The sequence below is a fragment of the Semicossyphus pulcher genome, unplaced genomic scaffold, assembly GCF_022749685.1.
Source record: "Semicossyphus pulcher isolate SPU_LCO1_2020_fin unplaced genomic scaffold, fSemPul1.0.p SCAF_27, whole genome shotgun sequence".
Lineage (NCBI taxonomy): Eukaryota > Metazoa > Chordata > Actinopteri > Labriformes > Labridae > Semicossyphus > Semicossyphus pulcher.
In genome coordinates this window covers 6,486,097-6,508,233 of record NW_027211701.1, presented here as the reverse complement: position 1 = coordinate 6,508,233, position 22,137 = coordinate 6,486,097, and the positions used below count along the sequence as shown (strand labels likewise).

The 22,137-nt window shown below is 39.8% G+C and overlaps 2 protein-coding genes across 2 annotated transcripts; both read right to left on the bottom strand.

Annotated features, from left to right (window-relative positions):
• Positions 1–4,675: 4,675 nt before the first annotated feature.
• LOC138604976 (skin secretory protein xP2-like) lies at positions 4,676–12,654 on the bottom strand. The gene is made up of 4 exons (XM_069677025.1): positions 12,491–12,654; positions 8,853–8,950; positions 8,361–8,433; positions 4,676–6,257 (listed from the first exon to the last, which is right to left on the bottom strand). Exons 1-4 carry the CDS (start codon positions 12,561–12,563, stop codon positions 5,740–5,742), a joined length of 762 nt encoding a protein of 253 aa, XP_069533126.1. The 5' UTR covers positions 12,564–12,654; the 3' UTR covers positions 4,676–5,739.
• Positions 12,655–17,787: 5,133 nt separating this feature from the next.
• Positions 17,788–20,544, bottom strand: LOC138604993 (ras-related protein Rab-33B-like). The gene is made up of 3 exons (XM_069677049.1): positions 20,326–20,544; positions 18,421–18,599; positions 17,788–18,298 (listed from the first exon to the last, which is right to left on the bottom strand). Exons 1-3 carry the CDS (start codon positions 20,542–20,544, stop codon positions 17,971–17,973), a joined length of 726 nt encoding a protein of 241 aa, XP_069533150.1. The 3' UTR covers positions 17,788–17,970.
• Positions 20,545–22,137: the final 1,593 nt, after the last annotated feature.

Here is a 22,137-nt window from a genome sequence, read left to right as displayed (position 1 = left end):
TTCTAAGAATGCAAAACATTTGAATTAGAAACCAAAAAAACTGAAGTCTTTAAACACTGACATACTTCAAGATAGTCATGTGTGCAACTGCATTTATAATATGACAAACATGACAAAAAATACATATTTTATGATCTGTTATGCTATTAAGTCAGCTTATATGACTGTAAAAATTACATTTAATGGTTATCAGCTTGAAGAAAACAAAATCATGGTTCTGTCATACCATGAAAAGTTGTCCATCATATCATTCCAGTAAAAGACTATTTCCACTGCCTACTACAAGAACAAACATATTTTCAATTCAATGGCTCATGAAAAGTTATTCAACAGTGGCACCTAGAGGACAACAGACATTGTGGGAATCATTTCACAAACTATTTAATATTGATCAGAAACAGGAACCATTTTTAAAAAATCAGATAACATTTAAAAATAACTCATTGCTAGTTCTCCTCATGTTTTCCTCTGTCGTCCTGGTTTGGTCGACATAAGCTAGTGTTGTGGAAGGCACGCTGTTTGTCATGTCATGACTGCGCCGTCACCAACATAGTATCTGTGGATGCAACAAACAAGCACATCAATAGTTGGTATGAAATAAGTTTAATAGATATGAAAATGTTGTTTTGCAAAATACTTGGGCTAGAGTTTAATAAGTAGAATGTGATGCAGTGGGGTTTAAAATTGAAGTGTAAAAAATTAAATAAAATTTTTTCAGAATACGTTGAAATGTTGACAATTAAGTTGACATATGTTGAATTAAGTCAAAACATTTTGTGTTTAGAGTGTCTAGAAAAAGTCAAAATATTGTGCAAAAAGGTCGAAGTTGAAGAGTCATGAATAAAATGCAGGGATAAAAAAAATTTGAGGAATAAAAATTAAAACTTTATTCCAAAAATGCAAATTGCAAAAAAAATAATATATTCAAAAAAAAATCCTCCTCCTTGCATTTTGTTTCAAGCGTGGCCTTAGTGCTCTTCTGAGTTGTGGACTATAGAGAAGGTTTCGCCTTTATTTAAAGTAAACTTGTGCAACTCCTAAAGATATAATCTATCATTATAGATAAAGCTTAGGTTTTAGGTGTTTTTGTCTGACATTTTCTAAAGTATGTTCTTACTTTGTTCTTCCACCAGTGACACTGCCTCCTTCTCATCATGCATCATATCCTCAGCCCCCTCACTTGCCAGCTGCCCTCTCAAAGCTACAGGTGGCGCCACCTCCTCTGTAACTGATGGAGCAGAGTGACAGGAGTGGCAGTGCTTGGCTTCATGTACCGGAGCCTCTGCTGTAGATTCTGGTTCAGCAGCTGGAAGAACCTCCAGGTCTGAGCCGGAGGAGGCTGCTGCCAGCTGAATCGTGTTCACAATCATTGGAGCTTCACTGTGTGTTTCCTCTGCTGGAGCCTCCTCCACTGGTGTCTCAGTAGCAGCTGATGTCTCATCCACTGGAGCTGCTTCATCATCAGTGGTGGCCTCCTCAGCTGGTGTAGCTTCCTCAGACTCCTCAGCAGGAGCAAAATCCTCAGCTGAGGTATCTGTAGATAAGACAGCCTCCACTAGAACAGCTTCATCATTAATGGAGGCCTCCTCAGTTGGTGTGGCTTCCTCAGCAAGAGCAGCATCTTCAGGTGAGGCCTCGACCTCAACCTCGTCCACCTCTTCCACTGTCAGGGCTGGAGTTTCGGATTCCTCAGCTGCCTCCTCATCTACGGGAGCAGATGTCTCCTCTTTAATCTCCTCTGAACCTTCTCCATCAGCTGCAGCCTCTGCAGATTCATTTACGTCATCTGCCGCCTCTTCTGCCACTTCTTTAGCTAGCTCTTCTTTTGCTGCCTCTACCGTCTCCAGTGAGGAATCCAGACCTTTCTCAGCTTCCTGTATTATCCGAACAGATGCCTCCAGACTCATTTCGCCAACAGAAGCTGCTGCAATCTCAACTGGAGAGCCCGACAAGATCTGCACAGATGTGATCAGATCTGGCGCAGACTCTAAAGGACAGAAGGAGGAAATCAAATTTCGCTGAGAGATTGGAAATATAGTAGAGAACACAAGGACACACACTTCAAAATATATGTGTATATAACTTAAATATAAGTTTATCTGCAACAATTTTTATTATAAATGAATCAAGTTAGGTTATTTAATATAAAAACATGCTAAATGTTTACTTGTTCCAGCTTTTCTGATATGAGGATTTGCTGCTTTTCTGTGTTTAATCAGAAACTGACTAACCTTTAGGTTTTTGACTGTTGGAAAGAAGAATATATCACATAAGCTTTTGGAAACTTGCACAGGATTGTTTTGAATTTTTTATACTTTTCATGCACTAATTTTATGAGTTGATCAAAAATGGCCATATTAATCAACAGTTAAAATAGGAATTTGTTACAAATAAGATATTTTCCCTAAAACTTGAATTATACTTGGAATGTATCATGTTAACTACTTTATAATGTAGCTTTCTGTGAATACAGGGCATATAGGGCACTTCAGAAACTACAGTTTTATGCTGTGTATCTTTGCTGTGCTTTTTTTGTACACTTACCTTGAGGGGCCATCTATCACTGGATGTTTAACTCTAAGCACAGGTTCAGGAAATGTTCTACAGGGGACTACTTGTGCAGTTCATGCTCCTTCTGGTGTAAACTTTTCAGAAATACTGCAAAATACAGCCCTTCAAAAAGCAGTGTATGCAGTGAGCACCCCACAATAAACAAATGGAGATAATTATTTGATAGCACTAAGTGAAAGAACAGGTCTTATGTTTAAGACATGGAAGGACATCTTTATAAAGATGCTCCCCACACAACGTTCAAAGCATTTAGTTCCATGGCACTGTTAATGTTAAACATCCTCAGCTTACCGCTGACAGACAGTTAAAACTTCATGGATGTGTTCGAGTTCTTGCAGAATTTTCACACTTGTTAAGTTGTTCAGCAGGACCAGCCACCATCATCATACAGTTTGCCTGAAGTCCTTTTCTACCGGTTGTACAACATGAAGATGTGTTTGCATGTTTGCAGATCTATAGCAGACTAACACATTAGACACTTAAGTAAAGGAAGTTGACTGTTTTGTAGGACTCCCAACACTTAGTCAACAATTCGAGTCAGCATTTTGTATGTTTTAGCTGGGTCATTGTATACCATGCAGTGCAGAAGAAATAGGAAAATAGGAGGCTGTGAACTTGAAAACTGGAGTCTCAAATGGGACTTTGTCGTTCATGTGGTTTTAGCTAAATAATTATGGCGGTCTCATCTGAAAAACAAAGCTACCTGAGGTTTAAAACCTGAAAAACACTGAAGCAAATGTGTGTGTAAATCTGGGTGTCCTTGACACTTTTCGGGGAGCACAAGGACTGTGAGCTGCCGCTACCTCAACCTCACAAGCTGAAAAATTCTGATGATTTAGTTTAAAACAAAATGGTTACTTGAAACACATGGAACAAAAGATAGAAGATTCCTGAACAGCCAAAATACTGAGTTGGGTGCAGCCTGGATGTTGCCTGTTTGTTACAAGCTGAAAGATTATCTGTTACTGCCAGAGATGTGGACTTGAGACTTGGACTCGAGTTGACTTAAGTCACTGTTTTGCTGACTTGCGACTTGACAAAAAATAAATGACTTGAGACTCGACCTGGATTTGCAAGTTCATGACTTGAGACTTGACTAGAGGCATGACGATTCAGATGACTTGAGTGTGTTCATAACTTTGAATGTTAGCTGTTACATATAAAGTTTCTGTCTAACTATCAAGTATGTATGCAGAGCAAACTGGGAATCGTGATTGGACGACTCAAAAAGCTCCCTGGTGATTGTCTTGATTGGATGGCTGGCTGTCAGTCAAACTCCTCCCTATAACAACTTGCACCATCAAAGACCCCAGCTACCTGATGTTTTTTCCCCAAAGAGAAGCCTCAGTCATAGTAATTACTACCCAATACAGTCTCAGACCAGACCATCATCATGGCTGCATCTGTGCCAAGATAATACAGATAAAATTCATTGGCACTTTTTGAACAGGTTATATAAATTGGCTAACAACATTAGACGGGCTACTAATACCTTGTCTTTTCTCTTTATAAAGACCGGATACTACAGGTAAGAGTGCTGGATCTTGGGTAGAAAAGTGACTTGGGACTCAACCTGCCCAATAAGAAATGACTCTAGACTTTGAGACTTGAGCAAAGATGACTTGGTCACAACACTGGTTTCTGCAAAAGGATTAATTGGATTAAACACTGTAATGTAAAATCCTTTTTACAGTGGTTGTAAAAAAGGCGATCTTGCAAAAATTTGCAAAACTTGATCATAAGCTTTGAGGATGGTAATGTACGCAAGATTTCAAAACTAAGCAATATGTTAACAGGTAAAAAGTATTCTTTAAATGATTATATTCCAGCCTTTGGCCTGAAGGCACAGGAGCATGAAAATGACAGGGATCGTTTAGGAGAGGGAGCATATCTACAGGGAGCAGGATTTTCTACACCTACAACACAAATGTTGCTATGTTTACTCAGACACATTACATTCAGAGCAGTAAGCGAGTTAGCTATATAGCCAATTTACCAAAGAGAAAATGTCAATCATATTCTCCAAACAATACATAAAGCACTTAAACATATGGTACTTTGAAAAAAATGCAACATCGAACAAAAGAGAAAACTCATCTCTATATCGATCCAGTGATATTTTATTTATTGAACGCTTAAATGTATTAATCATTACAACTTGCTCAGAGACAGAAGTGAATGAGTGTTCCCTGAAAGATAGCATTTTTACATTTAAAGAGTAAAGAGCAAACAGAAGTGAGTTCAACACACAAAAACTGTCTTTACATGGATGTGATGATGTTGAAACAAGGGCCAGTTTGAAAACGAGGGTGCAGACTGATGTATATGTAGAGACGTGGTTTAATGGAAATAAAAGTATTTGAAGGTTCAAGAAAAAAAAACAAAAACAACTTTGTCTGGCTCTGAGAGGAGATGTGCAAAATGAGATGTTATTAGAGCCGAGGAAACTAGACTAAATCTTCAGCCATGAGAAGAGGAGCTCACTGGATTTTGGTCAAACTTCACACTGACATAATTAAAACTGAATGAAGCACAATGACTTGAGGTTTAATCTCTACGTTTGCATAATACCAACCTAAGATCAAAAGATTCATGGGATATAAACTGAAAGTAAGCACATGCTGAGCAGAGAAAGACCAAGTGCAAATGATGTTGAAGGAGATGAGACTGAAAGTCAACAATCAAATAGGCTGCATTCATTCACCCGCCGACATTTTTACATTAGGGGGAAAATGCAGGGCTGTCCTATTTTAAGGGCACTTCATTTTCCAAAGAACTTTAAGTCAATGCGATTCTATCCCTTATATCACCTATTTCAACACTCCTCTATTAATTGTACAGCAGCCAAACCATTATTTGGATTTGCTCTGGTTGTAAAATTCCTAAAGAAACTGATTTTTCTGAACTGAATCTACACAGGCAGCCTAATGCCAAATGTTCTGGTCTGAGTCTGAAGGTTGGGGTGAGGTAAGGGAGGCTGGGCACCTGAAAGCTGGACTGATGAACCCCTAACTTGTACTCATAACCAACCAGAACTGGAACCAATGGCTTTTTTTGTCAACCATTATTAAAATAGGGGTTCATGAGTCCTTTTTTTCTGATGCCCAGAGAGGTGGGACACAGCACAACTAGCTCCCAGCCCTCCTTTCTGGGTGAACTATCACAGCTTTATGCAGCCACCTCTGCAACAGGGGCAGCCTCAGCCTCAGGGGCTGCAGCGGCAGTCTCTGCCTCAGCGGGGGGAGCTGGAGGGGCTTCATCTACAGCTGCCGTACCAGCACTCTCTGCTGCAGGGGCCTCTGTTGGCGTCTCCTCCGTGGCAGCGACAGGAGTGGCTTCAGGAACAGCATCCACTGCTACAGGTGCAGCAGCTTCTTCTAAAACTGCTGGCTCAGCTGCAGCCTCGGCGACGACGACCACCTCAGCAGCAACAGCAGGCGCTTCTTCAGTCACAGCCTCGACGATGGGTTCGGCAGCCGTCTCTGCTACTGGTTCCGCTGGAGCAGGGACAGATTCAGCGACAACTTCGGGGGCGGGTGCCGCCTCCTCAACCGGGGCGGGTGCCGTCTCCTCCACTGGGGCGGGTGCTGCCTCCTCCACTGGGGCGGGTGCTGCCTCCTCAACTGGGGCGGGTTCAGCTGCGGGAGCTGACACTTCAGGGGCTGCTGCTACCTCTGGTGCAGGAGCTGCAGATTCAGAAGTAGGGAACAGAAATAAATAAATGCACTCACTCTTAATAAGGTGTTTGTGTTCAAATTAAACTAAATCCTATTTAAAAAACAAAAGCCATTTCAAAGTAGTTTAGATCTTTGGGTCAGTGCATTATCCCTGTGCATCTAAAGCAAAAGACGATCAGATGCAAGGGTAAATATTTCCGTTACAATGCCATTTTCCAAAGAACTGGGAACACTAGAATCCTGTCAACATGAAAAGTAGGGTTGAAGGTTGTGAGTTGACGTCTTTAAGGTCTAAAGCGTAAAGCAGCACAATATTAGCAGAGTGAAGGATAATCCTTAATCCTAACATGTCAGCCCTGGGACAAAAATAAAACTGCTGACCTCACTGTTGGTTTCAATGACTACAGGAAATGATATCAGTTTATACAGATCCTAAAAGAGCAACTACTAAAGACAAACATGCTGAAAATATTAGCTGGGTACTGATTATACAGTTGCAATCATTCAATACGTAGTATATAAACACAATGGATAAATGTAACTAGAATGATAAAGCAACACTTTTGAGCTAAAGTGATTTTTTTTGCTTAATTTAAATGTCCCAAACCCAAATTGCAAACTAAGCCATTATTAAGTGCAGCTTTACAGATAATCTGAAGGCCCAGTACACAATACACTCCTATGGAATTAAGATGAAAATCTTTTTAAAAACTAACCGAAACCCGAAAGAAGAGTTTAAACTGATAGTGAGACAACTGCAATATGATTTAATGAGTCACTTAAAAGCAAGGACGATCATGATATCACACTACTCAGGTGGCTCTAGGGAGGGCTATGGCATTTGTTTTAAACAGGCAATCAGTAACCAATAGTCATTAACTGTAGGATGGATTGCAATGAGTTCTACTACACATATTAAAGCCCCACTAAAGATCAGTTGTAATTTTGGGATTTAGCGTCACCACTTGGTCATAATTCCAATTCGTATAATACTTTGGTTTAGAAACACCAGCCAAACTGAGGACATCAGTTTTAGCTGTGCTTTGTATTTAGTGCTAAATTACGATGCTAATGTGAGATAGTGAACATGGTCACCATTGTATGATTCTTTCCAGCTTAACATGCTAGTATTGTCACGGAGCGTGTCTGTAGTGCAATAAACACACTAGTCAAGCACAGGAGTAATATAAGCCCCACAAGTTTCTGAAATGATGACAGACAACAGCCAATAGTAAAATCTGAACCACGAGTCCATGTTATTTTTTTTGGAGAGGGAAAGTCAGTTTCCACTGTGGCATCAGCTAGGATTTATACAATCCTTACAAATACAACAGTGCTAATGGTCTGCATTACAGCAAACAAGGAAAAGAATTGTTACGGAACAAAGAAAGCTGCACTGTAATCATACTCAGTGATGTTTACTCAGATTAATACACTATGATGATGTGATCTTTGACTACAGTCATTTTAATATCACTACATATGTCATCCTAGTTTCTGTGACTGTTTCCTGGATTTGTTTTAGCTTGTTTATGTAATGCGATCACAGGGCCGTTTAAAGCCAAATGTTACATCCCTAGCCCTGCAGGGAGCCAAGCTTTGTGCTCCATTTGTGACAGAAAAAAACCTCAACAACTTCAAGGCCACATGTACACAACTGAACTAGTAGCAGCCCCTTCTTATACCCATTACAGAGAAGTTAGCCTCGGGCGCAGGGCCATGATAGCTCCACATTCAAACTGGCTGAATGGACAAATAATTCGCAGACAGAAATCAAAACCGACAGGCAAGATAAAGCTATTGAGAGTGATCAGTCTACCATGTTTGATGTTTGGGTGGTGAAGCCAGAAAGATCATCTGCTTTCACTCTCTGCTGTCAGTTTCTCAGATGTTTTAGTTATTCAAATGATCAGTACAATTGGATAATTTAAGGCCTTAAATCTATTTAACATGACACTTAACATGTGTACAATTTATTTTTTTTTAATTAACTATTGTTCAGTTTTTTTGTTTTTTTTTCATGCGATATAGTTTACTTGGCCTGAAAGCCCTTGCAAGACAATATGTGATACAGAGTTATGCTCAAGTTGAATGTGTGAGTTTGTGACTGACCCTTAGCTGCAGAGTCCATGCTGGCCAGTCTGTCCTCATAGCGCTCACTATCACCGTTGACCGTCTTGTAAGCCTAACAGAAAGAGAACAGATATGCACTTATTGCGTTCCAGCACACAAAGACTAACCGTATAAAATGATAACAGTATTACAAAATGCCACCCAACACTAACATTTTGTCTGGCATGAGTCAACAGAGCAGCAAAAAGCCTGACAGTAAACACGAACAACTCTGCCCAGACAATAGCGGTGTGTAGAACACACAAAGAACCTTCTGTGTTCCTCCCGGTGTCCGAGCTGTACTGATGTCTGCCACACAGACTAGTCTGTCGTGAGGTTAACTGGCTCTCAATTTACACCATCCGAGAGACCACAATGTAAAACTACACAAGTAGCCAGTGCTGCTCTTCATGGTTGTGGTTTGGAAGTTTAAGTCAATCTTTGAGACATTTCTTCCTTCCCATTTAATGAAACACCAGTGCAGATACTCACATAGACGACTGCAGCAGTTAGGCCTCCTCCACAAAGAACAAAGTACGCCATGTTGGTGGAGCCACCAGGAACCCCAAAGGCCATGTGTCGCACTGGAACTGCAAAGAGAAACAGGAGAATAGAGTTAGAGGGTTAGTATGAAAGTTTGGTTTAAACTTTTAGTCAAGAGATTTACCTTCATCATCAAATCATGAATTGATGTAATTTTGGTGTGGGATTGAGCCATTTTCAAATAAGGTCTACCACTGATAAGAATTGATGTGAGGACAGATCCAAAATGATGGTTTGCCATGTTTTTACATATTACGACATCAATTCTGGACAAACCACCAGCTCTTAACCAAATCTTCTCTCCGATTGGGAACATTCATGTGAAAGCTCCCCCAAGCCAGGAAAACCACCAACTTTGTTTTTCTGATTATTAAAACTCCACAAAAATGCAAGATGAGCATCAATAGGTGAAAATTTTGATAATTCAAGGTTGTTTTGGAAAACCGTTTCATCCAAAGAACAACTTGGCAGCATGCCCGTTCCGATAACGTCAATGTGTCATCATCCCTTAATCCAGTTACACAAGGCAACCCTGGTCATTTGTAGCTGAGGAGATGGAAAGATTTAGCAGTGGCCAAGCTAAACACCAAACAGTCCCTTAAATTAAATCCCCAGCACACAAACAAACACTGAAGCACTTCCTGCTTCACAAACTTTGCAAAAAAACCAAACAAACTTGAAAGTATCTGGTAGGCTTGAATGCCTAGGAACTAGTCCCTCAACATGTGACAGGACTTGAGGATCTGTCAAATGCTTCTTAGCAGGCTGTTGTTGTGGCTTAGGTGAGTATTGGCTTGACACTGTACACATCCTGAGAAAAAAAGATTTGCTGGTGTTTAAAGGATTGCCAGTGGTGCATGCAGAGGAGGCCATAAATAAAACCACCCTGCCTGCATCCCAAACACTGCCTCAGCCTAATCTCTTCCTACCTAGACCTCACACACAGCCTTCACACACACAAAAGAACATGTGCATGCACATGTTTACAGTGCATATGATATCTTTAGCATGATTTACACAATCAGTGTGTGCACATGCACGTGGTTTACTCAGCAAGCTGAGTAGGCCATCTGAAGCAGTGAGAACACAATGTACAGCACACGCCCCTTTTTGTCCTTCCCATGTTTCATGTGTGTTTAAGCTAATCATAACTCATCCTGTGACTTTCACTGTGGCAGCTTGTATCTATATAAAGACATAAAAAGTAGTGTCACCTGCTGCATACACCACATGTTTAACCAGACAGATTCACAGGATATTGGGATCATTTTGAATTTTAATTGATTAAAATTAGAGGTAACCACAAGACCACTGGCTGTAATGTTTCACTTCAAAGTCAAAAAAAATATACAGAAGCTGATGTTGCATTAGGAACAAAAGGTCATGACTTTCTAGACTGCAAGTTTTAAAGAAGTTATTTTGGTAGACCATCTTCAATTAAAAAGGTCTGGAACAAAACTTAAATTGTCATCTAAAGTCAAGAAGTTACATAATTGAATCCCTTTAACTCTTGTATCAAATATAAGCAGGTTGCTTGTAGTGATGAACCTACAGGGAACTATCACCTGAATCTGCAGCTTCCTCAACCGTTTGGGGCTTTGTAATGACCTTTAAATCATGGCTTCACTGTCTGGTGCTAAAGCATATTTGTGACCTTCAAGAATTTTCAGTTTTGCACAGATTTGACTGCCTATGAGGGTTTCAGTTAAGACGTATTCCTGATTCCTTGTTTCAGAATTTGTGAACTTCATTCTATCATGATTTATGGAAAAAAAAAAAACATTTTAAATTTAGATTAATACAGGACTTAAGTAGTTTTTGACCACTCATATGCGTCTGCAAAATCTGTAGCTGGAGTCAGCAGACCATTAGCTTCGCATAGGAACAGGAAAAAAAAGGGGGAACTTTGTCAACTTGTTTTTGTTCTATGGTACCAAACTCAACAGCACCCTTAAAAAACAAATTGTCATTGTTTTAATCTAGCCTATACAAATATGTCACATTATACTGTAGTTTTATGAGAGGTTATTTCTTGACTTGAAGCAATGACTTCTCTGCGACACTGGCACGTAAACCTTGTATAATTGTAATGTAGAATTTGTAGACTTTGATTTTTGTACTGATGAAACAAACTCCCCAACACGTTGCATATTCTATTTTATCGTTTAAGTTTTGCTTGTTGGTAGATTTCACTACCTAGATCTTTGGAGCACTTTAACCTACCATATCCAGACATCAGGCTAAGCTAACCACTAAATTACAGTTGCTCAATTAGTAAGACCAGGTTGATGAAACCAAAACAGGGCTGAACATGGCCATGTTGTCAATGCTGAGTATATAAGCACTAAGTCCTCCTCCTCTAATACCCATGACACAGCAACTCTACGCAGGACAAGTCCAAGTACAGGTTATTTATACGAGTAATCAGTTAATCCCTGCAGTGAGGTCCAAGCCTGTAAAAATGGACACGCATGTCAGGCTACAGTATACAAGATGGCTGCTATGATAGCACTGACACATGTGTGTGGACATGCATTTTGGATAAAGGTGCGCTCCTGCTACTGTCTGTCAGTGCCATGTGCTCAATAACACATGAGAGGGGAGTGGGAGGTATGCAGACCTGCAAGACAACCAGGGGAAAAAAAGGAAAAAAAAGGAGGCCCTGACAAACACAGCCATGTTTTTCCTAGTCTAGTAAAAGAACTCTGGTCTTGCAAGGAGACTTAATCTGAGCCTTTGGTCAGAGTTTTTTGACAGGAAATTAAAGCAGCAACACATCCCCAGGCTGAATTCCACATGCTCAGACACCAAATGATTCGGAGAAGTACGTTTGAAAAGAAAAAGCATCCTGAAAACACAAGTGATCAACCCCCAACCCCCCCTCACCCTTCTTGCAAACATTGCAAAGTGAGGTTTAAAATAAAAATGCATCAGCAAAACACACTTTTATGTTGTTCAAGGTTTAATTGGTGCAAAGAGTTGGTTGTAGGCTACATAACATTTTTTTTTTAAAGCTGAAGCTTATGTAGAGCTCTGCGATCTCCATGTGCTCAGGCTCACATAATGAAGTCCTGGGACAACGTGTAACCACGACAAAAATCGCCCTGAAACGGTTATTTCTTCGCAAATTTCACTTTTTAACGTTAAAAAATAAAGTGCAGCTGATGCAACTTGTTTAGAAAACCTAAACTGAAAGAGCTTGAGCCGTGTATTTGATGCGCTCTTTCATAACCACTGTGCAAGAACTGCGTGTTCCCAAAGCAGGACACACCTCCTTCTGACTGCCTGCACAATGGAAATCACTCAAATGCATGTATTGATGGGACTTTCACATATTCAACGATAACAATAAATGTTAAAAGAATTTACCATAAATGTCAGTGCATTTGCACGAGTTAACACACTTTGGACAGTTCAACAATCTGTGAGAGCCATCAAAAACGTTTCAATTAGTCCATTCTTTTGAGTCCAGACGAGCAGGTAAATGCACGAGGCAGAAATAAGATTTAACTCTACTTCAATAGCTCTAAATGATTTGAAAGGAGTGTAACATCATTAAAACGTCATTAATTGACAACCTGACTCACCGCTTCTGGATGTTGGTTTGAAAGCACTCCGTGCCAGCGGCCCGATTCTCTGCCATGCCCGTCTGCAGAACATCTTTGCTCCGTTACTAGCAGCAGGTAAATGAATGCGAGTCTCTGAGTTTCCTGCAGGTTTTAAAGACGATTGAGGAGGAGCGCAGGGCAGTTGTCCAATGCTGATTGCAAAGTGAACACCCCCTTTCAAAAACGGCTAGTGCTCTGACGCGCCCCCTATAGGCCAGAATGATGTGAGACTGTATAGATCTCTGATAGTTTCGGTTCTTGTAATTACTTTTTGACGTATAGTGAAATTATTTCTCTAATTCTGGTTGATTAAGTATTCTGGTACAGATTTACAGTTTTGTAGCACATGAAATGCTGGAGGTGACCATTTATTTGACATTGTTATACGTAGAAATCCCTCCTTAAATTAGATGAATTGTTGCCTTTGCTGTGACGGTTTGCAGGATCAGAAGTCCCTCGCTCTGCTTTCAAGAGGATTACAGTCCCATGTGGCTGCATCGAAAGAGACAGTGAACTGTGGTTGCATAATATACTTTGCCCCAGAGCTATTGTGGGCCTGCACCATGCAGAGCCAAAACTAGATGAATAGATTGGAGAGGGAGTGATAAATGTGCTGCTTTCTTCATATTTTAAAATCAAGAGTGACTTTTAGAAATAATGTAAGCCTACTGTGTGTTGTTGACAACAGTTGAATGAGAGTCCAGGATTTATTACATATACCGTGCAGTGTCCCTGTCGCCCTCCAGTGGTTAAATCTGCATGTATCATAGATGGCTGCATTTGTGTATTTAGCTATATGTGACACGTTATTTCCCTCTGGTGCTACAGTATCTGGCTAACTCTTTTGTATATTAAAACTTTTTCAAACAATGTAGGACAAAACTAATCAAGTAAAAATAATTATCAAAGCTTCCACTCTCAGAAATGTCAGTTTTACTAAATTTGCTAACACTGGTTTCTGTAGACACTGCTATTATCAGATTAAATTTAGGACAGTTGTGCAGGGAAAAAGCCAGAGGGAACTCAAGTGAGAAAATGTGCATTGCATTGCTTATGAAGAAAACATTTGATATTTGAGGGAGATTTTGTAACAACCTCTAAGCCAGTATTTCAGAATAATGAGAAATACAGCTATTTTATTATGTTCAGAAAGTTTCATCAATTTGTGATCTTTTGCCATTATTTCAAGATAATGTTGGGAATTACAGCTCTTTGAAGGGAGCCGGATCTTATGCCTCCGTTCCTTCCGAGAGACATCGTTCTTTGGTCAGACTCGCGAACCTGCCTGCACTATATTCTCCCATGTCAACACACACATATTTAAAATTCTGCTCTTTTAAAATTTAAAAGGAAACAGCAGAATAATGTAAGAACAATTAATCAATGTAATTGATTTGCCAATGTATGATACAAGTCTGTGTGACTACAGAGATGTCAACAAAGAAACAACAAACTTGGCAGAGGGTTATAATGTTGGTCACCCTCAGCACTATGTTGTGGTGACATGATTCTGCTGCACGTGACCTAGTATAGCAGATTTGCAGTTGAAAAAAACTGCCTGTGGTAATCCAGCAAATTGGGGAGTGGAGGGCCGCTGGTTTAGCTCAGTTGGTAAAGCAGGTGCATATGCAGAGGCTACAGTCCTCAACGCATTGATTGCAGGCTCAATGTGTTAACTCCCAGTCTGCCAATCATTTGGTGCATGTCGCTCTCTACTCCCCACATTTCCTGTCTCTCTTCAGCTGTCCTGTCAAAAAAGGCAAAAAAAATAATCTGAATAAATAAATAAATAAAAGGGGAGTGGATCTAGGGCAGGCAGTGAAATTTGGGCAAAACTATAAAAAGAACGGCTCTCACCTACGACTTGGTTCCCGACGTTCACATCAAAGAGCTGTTTAAAAGAATCAGATCGTTCGCGAATCTCGCAACAATATTTCAAGATAGTTTTCATTATTTTGTGATACAAACTTGTTTGCAAAAATGTAATCATTTTTTTCCAGAATGTTTCACACCATATAGTGATCCTTTTTCATTTTTTAAAAATAATTTTATTTTCATTATTTCGTGATGCTATCTTATTATTTTTTAAGTACCAAGTCTTGAGATTAAAAAAAACATGTTTTTTTAAAACAACATTTTATCAAATATTTACTTATTTCTTTGTGGATTTTTTAAATTATTTGTAATACTAAGTCATTATCTTGAGAAACTAGTTAATGTTTTGATATATTAACTTGTTATTCTGAGATACTAAGTCATTTTGACAATATGTTTTCATTTTAACTTACACACATTTTATTACATCGGTGGATATTTTTGAAGATATTCTGACCAAAGAGTACTGAAGAACAAGAGAGAAACTGTGATATATTTTGTTGTTGTTTGTTTTGTTTTGTCTTATAATCGCCACTAGATGGTGCTGTGGTAACATTGATGTCATACTTGACCGAAAAAGACAAATAAACCTTTAAAGTTGAACAGAAACTTTGTGTTTTTCCTTTTTAAGGAAATTGTCTTTTTAAATTACAGGAAGTGTATAAAATGTCATGCTGTAACAACAACTGTGTGATTTTGTGCTTTTATTTTGATTTAAAATGTTTTAGTTTGTAAGCTCAAAACAGAAGAGCTCTCTGTGAATAGTCAATAGATCTTGATGTGTAAAAAATGGATTGCATTCCCCTTTAAGAAGACCTTCTCTGAAGTTGGGTACTTCAGTCACTGTGAAAATCACCACTGTAACAGAAGGACAATGTTGTCCCACTCCAAAAAACTTCAGAAATTGTGTTGCTTTTCTCATAAATTTCATTTATACAAAATATTTTGATTATTTTCACATATTTCACTTATTCAGTTGCATTCAGTTATTACATTTTATGAAAAAAAAGGCAGCAGAAAATTGGAAAAACATTAAAGAACTCTCCTCTAGTTACTACCTTTCCTGTGTCTAGAGAAAGACTTCTAGCATTTGACTTCTGAATGTTGCACCAATGTGACACTTACATTGACACACACACACACTCAGCCGCCCATTACCTCTGCTGTGTTGCTACATGAGTCTAGAACATAGAGCAGTGGAGGTTTGCCTTCATCATGTGACGACCTCTGAATCAGCGATTGGACACAGAATCACGACACATGTGATACACTTTCTGACGCCCACTGCTCATGCACAAGACCGGTGCATGACTGCTGTGATGTTTGATCCATCAGCACACAGTCCTCTGGTGGGAAGCCCTGAACAGCCAGTTATTTTAGTTTAACTGGAAGCTTTTTAAAGAGAAGATTTTCAAAAAGAAAATCCCTTTATCTGTACTTTTTTTTTTTTTAAAGAAAAAAGTAACATATTTCAAATGTTTATGCCTGCATCGAACCTAACTTTTCTGCTATTTCTAGTTTGACTACCTAACCTTTCACTGCCATTAGCCTCAGGGTCATCATTAGGAGTTAAATGTCCGTTTGCAAAATGCCAGTCTGCAAATGTGCATGGTTCAAGAGCCCAGGGTGGCAGGGAATCAATATAGTTTTACTTACATATTAGACCAGAATACATGAATTTAGGTGACAAGCTTATAGCACATAAACTGTACTGGCTTTGGTTTAAATACTGTATGTATATTTATCTAAAGGTAGGGAACGCCCAGCATGCTAACTAAAAGGGGCATCATGTCTTTTGTCACTCATTCTGTTCTGTATGCTTTGTTTTTTTGTTTTGCAGGATTACCACAGGGGAATCAAAGCAAGGCCAGCTCAAGTCATTTTGGTGCCCTGGGTGAGTTAAGGGCCCAATCCTAATCTCTACCCTAAGCATTGAACCCTCACATAGTTTGATGATGTCAGGGGTGCTGTCCGTGCAGTGCATGAGCTTGTGAGGGCTGAGAACTGTATAAAATCTGGGAATGGGACACAATATCATGACATCACACATTGCCTGGAAAATAGATGCACCATTAAATAATTAGAAAAAAGTTGACCTCCAGTACTTAATGTGTGTCTTGCATTACATTATTTATTTTATCAAACTATCAAAAGTTAAAAAAGGCATTGTTGTAATCATTTGTGACTTCTTAACTGAAAAACATAAACATGAAATAAAAAACACCAAAGTGATTAATTAAATGTTGTGACTTACAAATAAACTTAAGGTTTTTACCATCACCCTCCACCGTGTTTTGTTTACAGTTGATTTTTTTGCTCAAACTTTATTGAATCTGACTTCAATATACAAACATTTGTTTACATTCAGTAGGGGGCTGAGCATTTACGTTCTTCAACTCACAAAGTTCGCAATGAACTCTGTCCCGAAGGAAAGTCTCCAGATACAGACCCACGGAAAGTGGTGTCGAAAGGTCTGCATCAGGCCCTCATGCACTTGATGATTTAACAGTGGGACAGCACTAAGCATTCACACTTAGCAGGGACGAGCCTCAAAGTCTATGAGTCCAAAGATTCGGTGCCCCACACTGCAAATGGTATATTTTAAGTTTTTCTGCCACACAAAACCTTTTTTTATATATTGCATACCATTTTGCATCAGTTACACACAAGAGAACGGATTATGAGATTTGATATTTCAATAAAGACTGAGCTTCCTTCAGTGTATTAGAATATGATGACATTTGGGGGCCTTAGGATTCCCTGCCTTGAGCCGACCCTGCATCAAAGTCAGCAATTTTCAAATTGTAAACATGGCAGCTTTAAAGCCACTTTCCCACTGTTACATTATGGCTGTGTTCACACTGTAAAGGGCTCATTTTGGTCCAGTGAATACAAATCATGCAAACCATTCACACTCACTCTTGGCACATTCATATCATACTGGAGTCACTCTTTTTTCCATTTGCTTGGATTCATGGCAACATCCAAGTGGAATTTTTTACTAATGGAAAGATTTTTCTGTGAACTCTCATTTATCAGACTTGGCGCTGGAAGTGTGGACGTGCCTGAACAAACATTGATGTCTCATGTCTCTCAAACTAAATACCAAATTTAGAGGCTATTGCTAGTGCACAGTATTTTCTAGGCTAAAACGATCAAAGAGTAGATTTTGCTGTACAGCTACTTGTTCTGTTCTTTTACACCCAAACAAGTTAAGCACCTGATGGGATCAAAGCCACCGCTAGATCCCAGTGAAAGGTCTAAGGTCACATCGGATCAGAACTCCAACCAAATAACACTTTCAGTCTTTTTATTCTACAGCTATTGTAAACAATAAAATAAAAAAGTACGACATCTCGCATATTAAAAAACATATATATATATTAAAGTTCTGTGTGGGAGTAAGGACAACTGCATTTCAAATGTCAAAGTTTTGCATTTCTGATCTTTGGTCAAAAGTGAACATTGTGGATAATATAGTCATTCTCTCACACACATACGTCACACACAATCATACACTCACAAAGAACTTAAAAGTCACATTCTGCCATCTGAAAAGGCCAACAGTCCCCTCTCTCTGTGTCTCAGCAGCAGAACCTCTGCTCCTTCTCTGCCATTTTTCTGTTCACGTTAAAGGACCCGCCGTACGCTGGGGCGTTCGCTCCCGACACTTTCTTCTGCCTCTTCAATTTGGCACCAAGAGCAACAACGATGTCCTCCAGCTTATTTTGCTGATGCGGCGCCTCCCCATCACCTTGTCGAACTGTCACACATTTGTTTGGTGGGTTTTTGGCGGACGTTTCAAAAAACATCATGCCATTACCTTTGGCGAAGCTCATCGCCAGCTCCTGGCTCACCTGGCCATCAGTCCTGCGGGGGTCTCTGAGGTCACTCTTATTACCCACCAGGAACCTAGAAGGAGATGAAGCGCAGCAGGAAGGGACAAATGACGAAAAATATTGTCAAGAGTTGAATGTTGACTGAGGCGGAAAGGACTGAAACAGAAAATACACAGAGAGAGCTCAGGTCGTTACCTGGGGATGCCCTGCCCGAGGGAGTTCTGCCTGCACTCCTCTACCCAGGCAGTCAGGCCACTGAAGCTTGTGGGGCGGGTGACATCATATATGAAGAGCACAGCGTGGACGTTACGATAGTAGTGTTGCACCATGGACTTACGGAAACGCTCCTGTCCTGCAGTGTCCCACAGCTGGAGCTGGTGATGAGAAGACAAAAGAAGGTAGACAATGAGAGACAGAAAAACATAAAAAAAAGAGGAAGTTAATGAGAAGGAAGGCATGGAAAGGAAAAGAAATCATGTGTTGAAATACCCCAAACCAGGCACTAAAACACACGCACATGCAATGAGTCATCACAGAGAGGGAACAAAGAAAAGGGATAAACAAGTTGATCAGATCGTTAGAAAGCCTGATTTCTCTGTCAGGCTTTGTCATGGTTTCCTCAAACTCTTTTAGCCCTGTAAAACATTTTGTTGTTGAGGAAAATTGCTACAAAGTTAAAATTTTGTGTTAAAAAAACTCCAGCCCCAGACTTGACTTGATTGACTTTTGACTAATTTTGAAACTTTTCATAATGGAGTAAAGTCTTGTCTTGACTGATTTGAAACTTGGTTAAGACAAAGAATTATCTTGAGAAACTCGTCGTGCTTGACTTGAGACTTGAGACTTGGTTTGGACTGAGATTGGACTTGGAAAGAAGGAGTCATGGCTGAAAAGAGACTTGACGACCTGGGACTTGAACTAATCTACTAGATACTTTGTTTTGACTCAGACTTGATTGACTTCTGGCTAGTTTTGAAACTTTTCAAGACTGGTTTGAAACTAGTCTATGATGACATCAGAACATGTTAGGACGGAGACATGTCTTGACACTTCACTTAATTGACTTGGGGCTTTTCTCGGACTGAGATAGGAGATAGATTCTGAGACCAGTTATTATTTACTTCTTGGGATATAACTTTAAACTTGACTTGGACTTGGTTGTTGATGTATTGTTTATAGCTCCGGTAAAATGAGTTAGGCCAACTCGGCATGAAACAAAGTACAATGTCCACAAACATTTCAGGAGCCTGAGATGTTTCTTTAACTTTACATTCACTCAAAACAAAATAGACCTCAAAGGACTATACAATAACCTTATTATATAGATTTACTTGTCACAAAGCTGGAAAACTGCTTCAGTAACAAATCCTGAGACACCATGGACAGACACGTCCTGTATCATGTGGTCATTTTAAAACACTCACACAAACCAACTCACACCGACAGTTTTAATGCAGAACCATCGAATAAACAGAATTCCGTATTGTTTAAACAATGGTGTTTAATTACACTTATCCTTTACTGTAAGACTCAAAATCAGACCTGAATTTAAGGTACTTATGCGGCTGCTTGTGCAACAGCTAAGATGCCAATATAATCGAGCATGTAATGTTCTGAGTGATTTACAGGCGGCATTAGTTGTGCATTAGTTCTGCAAACTCACGCAGGTCTGCTGATTGTCTGAAATCCAGAGAATTCTCAGTCATTCATTGCGGGACAAATAACTCATTCAGCAGAGCCACACAGGAGAGCCTTTAGAGCTAACAATGCAGAATAAAAAAACATGATAAAGTCACGTTTAAAAAGCACAGACACTTTTATGACCTGGTGGAATCTAACGGGAATATGATGGCCTCTTGTACTAAAGGATCCTTGGAGGTTTTACATAGAGATTTACATACAACCTTAAAGAGCTAGCATTGCTTTGACAGCTTTATTAGCATTCAGTTTATTGAGAGTTTGAAAACAAAAGAACCAGATGGAAGATCACAACTGTGCGTAAAAATAGCTGTGTGGCACGTTATTGTGCATAATTAGGACGTTAATTTGTCCACTGTTTAGCGTTTTTCTCTGAAGGGATGCACAAACATAGCCAGTTACCTTAATTTTCTCTCCATCGACATCCAGCACTTTCTCGCGGAAGTCCACCCCGATGGTGGCCTCCACTCTGCTGGGGAACTCTCCGGCGCAGAGTCGGTGTGTGAGGCATGTCTTCCCCACTCCGGAGTCCCCTAACACAAGAACTTTATAGGTCCGAGAGCGATTCAGCATCGAGGACACGCTGCTCATCGAGTTTGACAACTCAAGAGATGACTCCATTTACCCGTGGTTCAAACAAAACTCACAACAAAATGGGAAAAACGGCGTTTGGCGTTTCACTTTTGCAAGAAAGGATTCTCATACAGCTACACCTGGTCTGACAAACAAAGACTTCCTTTTAAGATTTAGTGCTACCTTTCCGCACCAAATCTCCTTGAAAACTCTTCTCGGCCGTGTGCAGGCTGAATGAAAGGAGGAGTAGAAGCAGCATGGTGATGATTGGAGTCTGAGGGTGGAGAGTTGGTCATATGACAGCAGGCATCAGCATGTGGCATTGGTTTGGTTCAGTTGGATTCCTCTGAAAATATTTTGATTGGCTAGATGTTATATTAAAAGTTACTCAATCTTATATTTGTCAATAAAGAAAATCTTTAATCGCGTGGGCCTCTGTTACCAATTTTTCTATTAACTTCCGTGGGCGGACTTTGACATGGGCTCCTGTGGGGACAAACATTTATAAGACCCCCCATCCCCTCCCACCCCAGATCACAGTTGCGTTGATCATAGACATTTCGGGTCATTTGTTTTATTTTGCAGCCCTTTGTAGATTTTTTTGTGTCCCAATGTGGTTCTTTTTTTTTTTTATCTTTTAATCTATCAATTCTGTTGTTCTGTCTCTCTATATGGTCGTGTTGTTGATCTTTTGTGGTGTGTATTTGTGGTCATTTATTTATTCAGCATCTATTTGGGATCTTGCTTCACTTTTGTTTAGTCTGTAACATTTCTTTGCAACATTGATTTTACGACAAGAAATGATAACCGTCACTCTAAGCAGAGGCTCTGGTCAAGGGGCTGACGTGTGCCTGGTAGGTCCGGTCAGTAATCCAATCATGCCAATTCCTCACTTCAACCACCTCCCTCACCCCCCTGACCCCAGCAGCTCCACCCTCATTGTCAGAGCAACATGCTGCTGCCCTCTACTGGATTTACTAAGCAGTCATAAAGCAGTCATATCTCTTTTGTTAAGTCCTGCTGTCCAGCTGGCCTTTAAATGTACTGCTCTTCTGCAATTCTTTGACCATTGCGACGCCTTTTCAGGTCACACCTCTAACCCCCAAGCAAAAGCCAAAACCACTGAGCTTATGGGTAATTATTGAATTAAGTTTTTCATAGATTGGACAAATGTAGGCGGAAATATTAACAATCTGCCTAGCTAAAATTAAATAAACTGGCTTTACAATGGCTCGGAAAAAAAATGAGCCTCTTCTAACATGTATAACTAACTTTTCTTCATATGTTGCAGAAACATGGCCAGGGAGAAGTAAATGTTTGTTGGCAAGAAATTTCCTAAATAATTCACGTTTTGCAAATATTTTTTTAACTCATGTAATTGTTATTTAGTATTAGGTTGTAAATTATGACCTTTATTGTGTCCATGTTGTTTCCACATCATGACTGGAAGCTGAATACACCTAAGTCAGAAGAACAACTACCAACTTTTGATTAGGGACCATCACATTAGCACTTGAACGCTGGGCTAGTCTGTCCTGATCCATGCCAGCTTCTCATGGTTGACCCTGAAACAATAGGATCCCTCCAGCAGCTAAATGATTGTTACAGCAGCTACACATAAAGATGCACAGAATCATTTTC

Coding starts and splice junctions, on each gene's coding strand:
- LOC138604993 (XM_069677049.1), bottom strand. CDS start 20,544: ATGGAGTCATCTCTTGAGTTGTCAAACTCGATGAGCAGCGTGTCCTCG. Junction 18,600..20,325: donor TCGATGGAGAGAAAATTAAG/GTAACTGGCTAT, acceptor TCTCATCACCAG/CTCCAGCTGTGGGACACTGC. Junction 18,299..18,420: donor CTCGGGCAGGGCATCCCCAG/GTAACGACCTGA, acceptor ATCTCCTTCTAG/GTTCCTGGTGGGTAATAAGA.
- LOC138604976 (XM_069677025.1), bottom strand. CDS start 12,563: ATGTTCTGCAGACGGGCATGGCAGAGAATCGGGCCGCTGGCACGGAGT. Junction 8,434..8,852: donor TAACTGCTGCAGTCGTCTAT/GTGAGTATCTGC, acceptor TCTTTCTGTTAG/GCTTACAAGACGGTCAACGG. Junction 6,258..8,360: donor CATGGACTCTGCAGCTAAGG/GTCAGTCACAAA, acceptor CTGAATCTGCAG/CTCCTGCACCAGAGGTAGCA.